The sequence below is a fragment of the Sander vitreus genome, chromosome 14, assembly GCF_031162955.1.
Source record: "Sander vitreus isolate 19-12246 chromosome 14, sanVit1, whole genome shotgun sequence".
NCBI classification, from domain to species: Eukaryota; Metazoa; Chordata; class Actinopteri; order Perciformes; family Percidae; genus Sander; species Sander vitreus.
This window is the reverse complement of record NC_135868.1, coordinates 27,175,305-27,187,425: the sequence shown is the minus strand read 5'-3', so window position 1 is coordinate 27,187,425 and position 12,121 is coordinate 27,175,305. Positions and strand designations below refer to the sequence as shown.

The 12,121-nt window shown below is 40.3% G+C and overlaps 1 protein-coding gene across 1 annotated transcript in view; it reads right to left on the bottom strand.

The window, feature by feature from the left end:
* Positions 1-1,508: 1,508 nt before the first annotated feature.
* LOC144529374 (gamma-aminobutyric acid type B receptor subunit 1-like) overlaps positions 1,509-12,121 on the bottom strand; it is an 86,435-nt gene continuing 75,822 nt past the window's right edge. The window contains exons 16-18 of the mRNA XM_078268433.1: positions 4,963-5,091; positions 3,529-3,672; positions 1,509-2,460 (exon numbers count right to left, since the gene is read on the bottom strand). Coding sequence (XP_078124559.1) covers positions 2,173-2,460; positions 3,529-3,672; positions 4,963-5,091 — 561 coding nt within the window. The 3' untranslated portion in view covers positions 1,509-2,172. The remainder of the gene's footprint in view (positions 2,461-3,528; positions 3,673-4,962; positions 5,092-12,121) is intronic.

The following is a 12,121-nucleotide window of genomic DNA, read 5'->3' as shown; positions in this document are numbered from 1 at the left end:
AACATTTAACAAGAGAAGCCGAAATGACAAAACCTATTTTGTTTTGGATACAACCAGTTACTTTGTCACAAAACTGACATCATCATGAAGTCTGTCCTTTTGTCCAGCCTCTTAATACAGTACATAGCACTATCTAAACACATTAGGAGGCAATATTTTAAGGTACAGATATAATAAATGCTTAACATCTTGGTCTCCAATGGAGCCTGTAAGCCACACCCCCTATTAGCTACTGTTGCTAACTGTTGAACTTTTTTATTCTAGAACTTTAGTTTTCAATGATAACGTCAGCAGATTTACCAACACAATTCAAAGTCATTTTTAAACAATTAACCAAGTAACCAAAAGCAGAATTTCACACATAAGTAACCAAAAGCAGTCTTCTCAGGTCAGGTGTCTCTTTTGTCAGGTGAAATGACAACTGTCGCTAGCAGATTCTATTAGCCGTAGCTTGCTATGACAACGGTCGCTAGCAGATTTCATGGTCGCTAGCAGATTTCATGGTCGCTAGCAGATGTTATTAGCCGTAGCTTGCTATGACAACGGTCAATAGCAGATTTTATTAGCCATAGCTTGCTAACTAACACCAACACAGTTATGGCAGAAGGGTTCATTTTGCTTCTAGCTGACTCGTTTTAAAATGAGAGTTCATGTTTGCATATGCACTTGAAGGCTACAGACATATCATGCTAAAAGACTGAGGCTAAAGCTACAAATACAATAACAAACAATATTAAATTCCTTGTGCTTTTACTCTTGTGTTTTTGGTTTTGGAAGGGAGATAAAGAAAGATACCACCCTCCAAATGATTTGGATACCAAGTATCACTCTTAATAGAGCCCAAAAAACGTGTTTATCTGTTCTAACTTAAGCAGCAAAGGTAAGCATGTTAGCTTACTACATACAGTTGTGACCTAGCCTTACATCCAGAGCCAAGAGTCATTTGTTAACTTTATTATTTGGAGGGTTTACAGGTCCCTGTCTGGACTGGGACATCCACAGCGTGGGAGCCAGACCTGGATGCAACAATATTAGAGTTTAGGCAACGTTAGCAGCTCTCTTGTGCTTTTTATTATATTTAAGGTTTACGCTCTAGCCCTAAGAGGACTTGGATTATCTTCACATGGCTCTAACAGACCGTGACCTCACCGGCTTGTTTACTTCATCATAGAGATGATGATCTATATGAACAAGATACGAGAAACTCAAACAACATTTATTGCGTCTTGGAGTAAAACATACGACTGGCTGGAGAAGGATATGTCGATATGTAGGTGTTTAGGAACCAAAAACAGAACCAAAATTTTAATTTCGTAATGATTCCTTTGGAATCGGAATTTTGGAACTGGTTCTCTATACCCAACACTAGTTATAACAAAATAACAGTTTGATCTTACATTTTCATTTTCACACTGCACTATAGTCCTAGGGCTAACTACCCTTCAGGACAAGAACAGTTCTGCTCCTTTATTTCAGTGTCTTCTCTATCAACTGATGGGGATGCTGACTTTTCCCCAGATACCTAGCTTTAGGCTGTTAGCACAATGCCATGTATCTAGCCAATTGCATTATATATTAATGTACGTTTGTATCTATATTAAAGACCCTTCTAATGGGTTTTTATTTTAAAATGAGTCAGTTGGAGTTTACAACCAGCTAATAGATTGAATGTTAATTAGCAAAAAAAATCATCTAAAACTAAATAAGTCTCCCAGTGACAGTTGTGATTTCAGACGACAGTTGCCACAAATGAGAAGCTGCTTTTGTCTTCTTTAATCTATAGACAAGGATTTTTGGTGGTAAATCTGTAGTAAACTGCATTACGAGCAGTATTACAATGGGAAGCTTGACAAGCAACTGTAGCTAAGGGGGCTAGTGCTTAGCGAACAGTCAATTCTGATTGCAAATTTTTTTCAAACTGTACATGGCACATGATAAATCAATGGCAGATTAGAGGCAAAATTGTACGATTACCAAGATGTGGGCGTATGTACATCCTTTTTCTGAAAGAAAAGAAAAATAACATATTGATTGATCAGCTCCAAAACTTGTTATCCTCCAGCCTCTGCTGATTGGTGGAACAAGTTTTGGAGTCAGCCCCTCCAACAGGTAATAATCTGGTTCTTTTTCAAATCTTTATGTAGTTATGAACCTCATTGCTGTCCTTATCCCTCACTTGTAGAGCAGCTGCAGCCGGCTGGTGTGGCAGTTATTTCGGCTGATCTTGCTGTCCGGCTGGTAGAGGCTGGATGAGTTGCCGAAGGACGGCGGGATGGGGTGGAGGTCAGAGATGGGGACGGGGTACCCTGGAGGAGGGGCCAGGGACCTGGGGTCACTCTGGGGAATGGCAGGAGATGAAGAGCTGTGATTCTGATTAGAAACAGTGGACGCTCTTCTCCTGGACCGCAGGGCTTGCCGCTCAGACAGCTGGTTTCTTAGCTCAGACACACGCTCTTCTTTCTGAGGGGACAAATGGGAACAACAACTTAATCTTCTCTAGGGACAAGTCCTCTAATCCTCTACGACTGCTGACAGCTTATGTTTTAATTTTTTTTCGATAGTTCACAGGAGTTGTCTGGAAAAACTAGAAAAGGGGGATGAGCAAAGTTCCAGGCTAGTTTCAGACTGATTCCCTAAACACAGCTTGAAGTTAAAAAAATATTTGCTCACATCCAACGATTTATTTTCACAGGTTTTTTAATATGTTGTCGAGATTTCTGCCTTCACACAAATACAATAGAAGTAAATGGAATTTAATGTGTTCTACTCAAAGTATTAACAAATTGAGTGTTTAACCCTTTGAACTGTTCAATAAAAAATGGTCCGCCATGGTATTTTTGCTTATCATGATGTTATTTCTTGGAGTATTTTCAAATGATTAATTTCCCTAAAATCAGTGAAACCTAAGCTAAAGGGTTATGTAAGTCAATAAACCATAATAATTAAAAGTATTAAAATTGTATCAAATACAAAAATCTGACATGTGTTTTAATCAAATTTTACTAAATAAACACACAAAACACTCACTCAACTATTTGGCAATGGCTTGAATGTAACGTTCATTAATATAAAATGTTACACACTGAAGCTTTAAAGCTATAGTGCATTGTTTCGGTCGCCCCCTTGAGGAATTCTAAGTAATGACAACAAAACTTTCAGCACATGCACATGACACAAGCCTTCTGTGATCGCGCACCACCCATACCCCTCCTCCACGCAGTTATTTGTAACCAAGGAGGACACGGAGGATAAAAAAAAACATGATGGACTCTTCAGAAGACGTAATTATCTTCGGTCAATTTTCTGTGCGCGAAAGTCACCGGACGACACCATTTTTCTAAACATAGCCATACTGACAAATACAGAGAGAGTTTTGTGGAGCTGATAGGCTTAATTAGCTTTGTAACAGCTTATTTGGCTTGAATGTAACGGACATTCATTAATATAAAAAGTTACGCACTAAAGCTTTGAATATAAAGAAAACAAAGAATTGATTTTCACAGGAAAAAGAGAAAGGGCCTGGCTCACCTCCTGGATGATCTTTTGGAGCTCCTTGTTCTCTCTCTCCAGCTGTCTGGACTTCTCCTCATCATTGTTATTGGTAGACGAGCCAGTCTTCATGGTCTCCTGGGCATCTGACTGCCACTCACCCCGTGTGACCAGACGTCGCATCTGAAAATCATGCACTGGTTTCCCTTACTATACATGTGAAGACCTGTCCAGAATGTTCATCATAGGTCAGTTTTTGGATTGTATCCTGTCAGGCTGTTCTCATGAACCATTCATACATATAGCTCTGAAAAGTAAAGCACTGTAATTGGCATGTATTCCATGTATTTATTGCTGTATGCACCACAGTGACTGCTGCCTGCTCCGCATGGGGTAGGAGGACAGGGTGGATGGCTGGGTCATAAAACAAAGGGCTTTCAAGCAGGGGAGTGTAGTTCCTGTCCCTTAATGTGTGTGTAATACGAATATTTTTTTCTTTTTTGATATTCGAATAATATTTGAATATTTAATGCTCAAATGCAGTTGATGTTATAAATTTGTACTACACTCCTCAGGCTTATGTATTGTCAATGCCACTATAAGCATGTGGTTGTTGTTACATGCTCTGTCCACTAGAGGGACTTCTAAAATTAGCCAAGAGTCCCGACCAAGTGCGTCTAAATGTGATGCTAAAGGAGACGTTTTGCGTCAATTGCAAATTCCAAAGGCACCTGACCTAGTGTCGCTATTTGACATAATGGGATTGAGTATGTGTTGCGGCTGCTCCAAGCTCCGTGCACTGTGGCCACGGAGGGAAGGCAAGCCACACACACCGTTCATCTGCAAACACTACCTACCCAGAGCTGGATTTAAATCATCAAAATATCAGTTTAAGTAAGTATGAGAAGAAGTGTGTCTGTGTGTTACAGGGCTGAGTTTAAACGTCTTTAAACAGCAGAAAAAACTCCCAAATTCTAAAATACACTTAATAAGTTCACTAATTAAAATATTGTATCTTGTTTGTTTTGCATGTCAGTAATGAACGTAAATGCAGCCAACGTATTGGCCTTATCAGTGTTGGACCTGAGTGTGGCTGAATGGGAGCAAATTCCTGCAGCCAGGTTCAACATCTGGTTAAAGCCTGAAACCAGCAGAGTGGAGTGTATAGCAATACATTATCTGCCCATGGAGTCACAAATTGTGTCAAATGTGACAAAATGTTGAGGTGTCACATGCCATAAAGTGTATGACCATGAACTCTCCTCTCTTTAAATATTTAAAAATCAAACTGGTCTCGAGAAGAGTAAATGATTACACACACAGAGTATTGATGCTGACACAGCAAGGCAGCTCATTATGGGATATGTTATACCAGCCTAGATTACTCAAATCCCTGATGAAAGGCAATCCATTACATCTGACACTTGGAGTGTTGCTGTAATCTGCAGGGAGGAGACAGTGCTCTGCTGTTACCTTGGGGACGAACAGAACCACCAGGGTGATGTAGACTGAGAAGACTATGGCCAAGGAAGCAAAGGCGAACGAGGCGTCCTGCTGAGAGGACAGGATCATGGTGACTGGAGCTGTTATCATACACAGTACCTGAGGGAAACAGTGGAGAGAAACAACATGTTCACTTCTTTTATTACAAAAAAGACACCGTGTACTTGTCAGGACACTATGTGCTTGCACGTCAAAAAGGCAAAGCAGGTTCTTTTTTTATTTTGCCTTTATTCTTAAAATAGATGAATAATTAATGTTCCTAACAGTGAACTGACAGGTATAAGAGGAAAAGAAAGAACATTCTCTTCCTATTTTCATCCATTTTTCAGTTAAAGAAGGTGAATACTTTTATTTACAGATAACCGCTTTTAGGGTTGATAATAAATCGTGTTTGTGGTAAACAGACAGCTTCTGGGATAAAGTGCTGGAACATTCGGAGCCTGTAAGGTGTCATTCAAATCATTTGTGTGTCAATCCATTTCTGACAGATGGGAACACGGTGACGTAGCATTTTGATGTTGATGATAGGGTGACGATATGTCTTGCTTTTAAAAGCAGGACTGCTAGAAAGAACGACAAGCCCTGACTTGTATAGTATAGACTGCTTTATCCTATAGACCTTCAACAATTAATGTTAAAGGTCTCTTCAGCTAAGCCATCTACCTGTTTCTTAGACTCCATCCTAATGAGGCTACTTAAAGAAGACCCATGGTTAACACTTCATTACTAGATATGATCAATATGTCTTTATTAACAGGTTATGTCATTTAACGTAGCTGTGATAAAACCTCTTCTGAAAAAACCCACCCTTGAGCCTGAGGTCTTAGACTCAGTCCTATAGTCCTATAGGATTAGGACTATAGACATATATCTAACCTTCCCTTTCTCTCCAAGATCCTTGAGAAGGTAGTCGCTAATCGGTTATGTGATTTTCTACATAGCAATAGCTTATTTGAGTCCTCAATTATGGATTTAGAATGCATCATAGCACAGAGACGGCACTGGTGAAAATTACTAACAACCTTCTAACTGCTTCAGACAAAGGACTTGTCTCCGTACTTGTCTTATTAGATCTTAGTGCTGCATTTGACACTATTGACCATACCATCCTGTTACAGAGACTGGAACATTTAGTTGGCATTAAAGGAATCACACTAAGCTGGTTTAAGTCCTATTTCTCTGATCAATCTCACTTTGTTAATGTACAGGTATGCTAAAGTTAGCCATGGCGTTCCACAAGGCTTAGTGCTTGGACCAATTCTATTCTCCTTACATATGTTTCCTTTAGGCAATAGTATTAGGAAACACTCAATTAACTTTGAGTAAATGTAAAAGTTACATATTGTCAGGAACAGTGTGAAATACCCTATATAATCATTCTATCACAGATGATCCAGAATGCTGCAGCGCGTGTTCTGACAATAACTAAGAAAAGAGATCATATTTCTCCTGTATTAGCTTCTCTGCATTGGCTTCCAGGATTGAATTTAAAATCCTTCTCCTGACCTACAAAGCTCTAAATGGTCAAGCACCATCATATATTGAAGAGCTCATAGTACCTTATTGTCCCACTAGAGTACTGCGCTCCAAGAATGCAGTTACTTGTGGTTCCTAGTGTCTCTAAAAGTAGAATGGGAGCCAGAGCCTTCAGCTTTCAGGCTCCTCTCCTGTAGAACCAGCTCCCAGTCTGGGTCCGGGAGGCAGACACCGTCACCACATTTAAGAGTAAACTTAAAACTCTCCTCTTCAATAAAGGTTATATTTAGGGAGTGAGGAGTTGTATAGTTGAGGGTGTATGACTGCAGACGCAGCACCCCTTTTTTTCTCTGCTTCTCTTCATAGTTGTTAGATTAATCTACCATATAACCAATGATATAATCAAAGTAGAGGGAGGCAGGCCAGTACAGCCCAATCCGGCATGGGAGAGTTCTAGCCCAACCAGGCTCCTCTCCTTAACCTGTCTCTCTATGCTGTTATAGTTTTAGACTGCCGGGGGACTTCCTTTGACACACTGAGCGTCTCTCTCCTCTCTCTTTCCATCTGTGTGCATCCATTCCCAGAAATGCTTGTTACTAACATAGCTCTGGGGAGCTTATTCCCCAGAGTCCTTATGTTTTTTTTTCGTCCAGCATGATTCCTTGGATTAGATTGGCACCTAAATCATGGTTGCAACTGTCGCCGTGGTCTTGCTGCCCGCCCTGCTATGCCCTGTTACACCCTGCAATGCTCTGCAGTGCCCTGCAGTGCCCTGCTACATCCTGCTATGCCCTGCTAGGTCCTGCTACGCCCTGCTATGCTCTGCCGTGCCCTGCTACGTCCTGTAACGCCCTGCTATGCAATGAACTACTACAACTACTATTTCTAGTCACTGTTCCATTATCTTTATTAGGGCCCGAGTGCCGACAGCGGCAAAGGCCCTATTGAAACTGAAGGAATTATTTTCCCTGCAAATGAATTGCCTTTTTGAGGGGCTTAACATACTCAAAAACTTACCAAAATTGGCAGTTGCATCAAACCTTGTGAAAATGTACGTATTTTAAGGGTTTTGGGAATAGGCGCACAAAAATGGCTTCGCTAGCGCCCCCTACAAAGTTACAAAAATTGAGCCCCTGCAGTACGTTTAACGTAGACTAACGAAACTTGGTAGACATATGTAGCATGTCAAGATGTACAAAAAAGCTCATGGGAGTCATACCCTAAACCCAACAGGAAGTCCGCCATTTTGAATTGAAAGTTCGAAATTTCCACATCGTACTTTAATGAACTCCTCCTAGAGATTTCATCCGATCAACTTCAAATTTGGTCTGTGCCATCTAAGATGTTAAAGATGAAAAGTTATTAAAACAGGAAGTGGGTGTAACTTGAGTGTACATTGTCCAATTGGCTCGAAACTTTTCAGGATTCATAAGAGTCCAACCCTGACGACATCTACAGGCCGATATTGGCTCAAAGTCATAGCGCCCCCTAGGTGGCAACAGGAAGTAGACCTAAAAGTCAAGGTGCTATACTTTAATGAACTCCTCCTAGAGATTTCATCTGATGGACTTCAAATTTGGTCTGTACCATCTTAAGACCTTTACGATGAAAAGTTATTAAAAGCAAAACTTTTCATCCAATGGTGTGGGCGTGGTGGCCATTTTGAGCATTTATCAATGAACGAAGAAGTTGTAACTTTAGTGTACATTGTCCAATTTGGCTAAAATTTCTCACGATTGACAAGGGTCCAGACCTGAGGACATTTATAGCCCAAAATTGACTTTTGGTCATAGCGGGGGGCTGGCAACAGGAAATCAGCCTTATATGACAAACATCATCCGATTTACATGAAACTTATAATGTGTGGTCTTCATGTGATACTGAGCCGCCCCCTATACTTTAACCATGCCCACTTACTCAGGCCACGTCCCCTTTCATAACATTTGAACTGTTTAAGGTAGAGTCTTGTGTGAGGTGTCATTGAACTCAGCAGAGAGTTCCTTCTTCATTGCTGATGGTTTAGCCCGCCCCCTATGCTTAAGCCATGCCCCCTTTCATAACATTTGAACCGTTTAAGGTAGACCGTTTAAGATATCATTGAACTCAGCAGAGAGTTCCTTCTTCATTGGTGATGGTTTGGCCCGCCCCTTATGCTTAAACCACGCCCCCTTTCATAACTGGTGACCCATTTAAGGTAGAGTCTTGTGTGAGGTATCATTGAACTCAGCAGAGAGTTAAAGCTTGCAGCTTTAATTATGATTTGATACTATGAATAAAATTGAATTGCTTAATGCATAATTTATGTATGCCATACTATAATCTACTGTGTATCTTGTGTGCTTTTTATACATGTATCTATGTTTTTCTGCTTTATGCCTGCTGCAACACAAATTGCCCTTTGGGACAAATAATAAATTGATTGAATTCTCCATCTATCTGCATTAAGGACGGCATTATAATTTCTTGAATTTACTGTATGTAGATTCATTTCTGTCATACCAACAAAGTTTAATCCGAATCACAAGGAGAATGGGAGTGAGAGAGAGGTGGCAGGGAGAGAAGAGACAGAGAACGACATCAAATGAAACACGAGAGAGATGGAGGCGAGGCTGGAAATCAATACATATTGATCAACAGTCAAAAATCCCATCCAGACTGGCAAATGGAAGCAGCAGTCTGACACCTGCAGCAGCCATGTTTTCTCTGCTGTGTCATTACTCACACACAGCGATGCACAAACACAATCCTGCCCTCCACTCACACATAATCTGTCCAATTCATTTCACCAACCTCACTGGCACAAATGGCATTTCTGTGCACTGTGGGATTCTTGGGGGAACTCCTGTCCTTTATCTGGAGACGGACTGTTTTCTACAGTCTGCAGCCTGTACAGAGAAAACTTTAAAGGATATCCATCCATCCATCCATCCATCTATTCATCCATCTATTCATAAATCTATTCATCCATCCATCCATCCATCAATCCGTCCATCCATCCATCCATCCGTCCATCCATCCATCCATCTATTTATCCATCCATCCATCCATCCATCCATCCAAGAGCAAGGCCTAAGTGCATAAGTTTGTCCACCATTCCGAACCTGGTTCCAGACCTCTGAATCTCAGTTTGTTCAATGGTTCAAATATGTCTGATGATGTGCTCCTTGGTTTTAGAAATGAATGAATCAATCAGAGCTTTGTAGACAAGATAAAGAATGGAAATGGCATTTTTCTAGTTCACTAGCTATGGAAATTATGATAGAAATGACAGAAAATTGGCCACAAATAATTTGACAAGCATGGATAAGATGGATTCAGCTGTACAGGTTGTTGTAAGTCAAGTTACTGCAATAGTAACTCTTAAATCGATATATGCTTTGTAAAAAAGGTTCGGTGAACTGCTTCTAGTAACCTCTACTACAGCTTCAGTGTTAACTGAAAATGATGCAAATGAAATTTCATTATTCCATCATTGTTACCCTCCTGCCCTGACATTTCCTAAATTCCTATTCAGTACATTCCTATATTGTCATAACGACAGAATCATGTTTATTCGGCGAATAAACATACCAATGTACTGAGTTGCAACTTAGAATCAATAAATGTCAAGTTGTCATAACACAAACACCTCAAACAATACCAATTTTGCATTAAAAGTGATAATATAAATAATATACCGAATGACACTTAATGACACCAGTCATAAACACTCATAAAGACACCTTCATGTTCATGACAGGTGTCATGTCACTTATGCACACCCGTTCAAATAAAGTGTTACTCTACTTTCTCCAACAGAAATAGTCCCTATGAATTATAAACTATTTCCTGCTCCAAAAGGAGCATGCGACCACTTTTATGCTTTGATCCAAAACATGTAGAAGATCCAATAAATAGATCCCAGAGCTAACAAACATTTGTAGAACGCAGTGCTAGGATCAAACTAATTTGTTTTAGAAAGAGAGGGGATGACAGGCCACTCATTCATTGTAATCAGACCTAAGCAGGAGGAAGAGGGGAAACAGCAATAAACACAAGACTTTACCAATTTGCATTCCACCCACTCAGTTTAGGCTTAAATTGTAATCAGTGCATAATGGATAATCCTCAGAGATGAATTAAAATACAAAAACAGGAATGACAATCACAAAATCAGCCGTACTGGAGATGTTGCTGATTAAAAAGCCTTTAAGAGTGTGTGTGTGTGTATGCGTGCGTGCGAGCGTGCATGTGTGTGTGTGGAAAGAGAATGGCATTTCAAACCAGCAGCAGATGCCTCCCTTGTCTTTTTCGTCTTGCAGAGCGGAATACTTTGTGATTTGTTGAGTAAAATTTGATTGCAGTGAAAGGACATCTTGTTCTTGGATACACATTAAAAAGCTCAACAATTGACTACTTTATCTGGCGGTGTGACAGAGCGAACAGGCCCAGCCAATTATAGACAGAGAGCAGTTATGTCTTTGAAGAATATTTGAAGGGAGACTGTCAGTTATTCGCACTAAGCAGTTTAAACTCCTACAGAAACCAGAGGCCTGTACTACAAAGCAAGATTTGGCATTACGAGGTAACTTCAGGTTCAATACAGGGTTTTGTGTATCACAACGGTGGATCACTTGTTACCGGGTTAAATCGCCGTGGTAATTTATGATGACCGCCTAACTTGCTCGGTTCTGTTGGAGATTAGCACCGCCTACTGACCAATCAATACTCCTGATAACAGTGCAGCGAGAGAGAGAAAGAGAGGTGCGCTCATAAAAGTTAAAACAATGAGAGACCAACAACCCCGTTAATGGGTATTTTTATGAAGATATAGATTTTTAGCGGAGGGAATTGTGTATAGGCTATTTGTCGGCTTCTTGAGCCATGTGTTGCCAATGCGCTGGATTGGGAAACCCTGGGTTGATTGAACTAGTTGTTAACCACCGTCGTGTCACAGCTTTTGCGGCACCGCGGTTGTTAGGTTAGGTGAAGCCGGGTAACTAAAATAAATCCAGGGCATGTTGAACTTGCTTCGTAGTACAGGCCTCTGGTCAGTCATACCTTTTCTGCCTATACTTTTAGAAAGACAGAAATCAAAGTTCTGAATTTTAGAAGCAGTGCCACTGCTTATTAAAGCCCAAATGATAAACAGCCAATATTATGTGCTGGTTTTCACATATCACAGATATATTGTATAATAAATACCAAGAAGTATGCTCACGTTAATTTAGAAACTGTGTCTGCAGGCCATCCTCATTCACTGTTCGTACATATACCTACGAAAAGTAATGTACTTAAAAGTACATAAAAGTACAACCCAGGTATTCATTTAGATCCATATTTTTTGTTAGGCAGCAACCTCTAGTGGCTATAGTAATTATAATGGGAGCAAAGGAGGAAGTCAGGTGACATAGTATTAGAGCGATGAAGTCCACATAAGGGGAAGGTCAGGGTGCTGGATGGTTTCAAAAACTGCACTTTCACCAAGCAAAAAGTCAACGTTGTTATTATAAGTGACGTGAACCATGATTTCTTGTTTCCAACCCTAACCAAGTAGTTTTGGTGCCTAAACGTAACGGTCACGTCATCTTCGTGCTCCGGTCACTGTGTCACAGCGTTACATAGAACGGTCATATTTTGATTAATGCCGACCTTACACCAAACAACTTTTAAA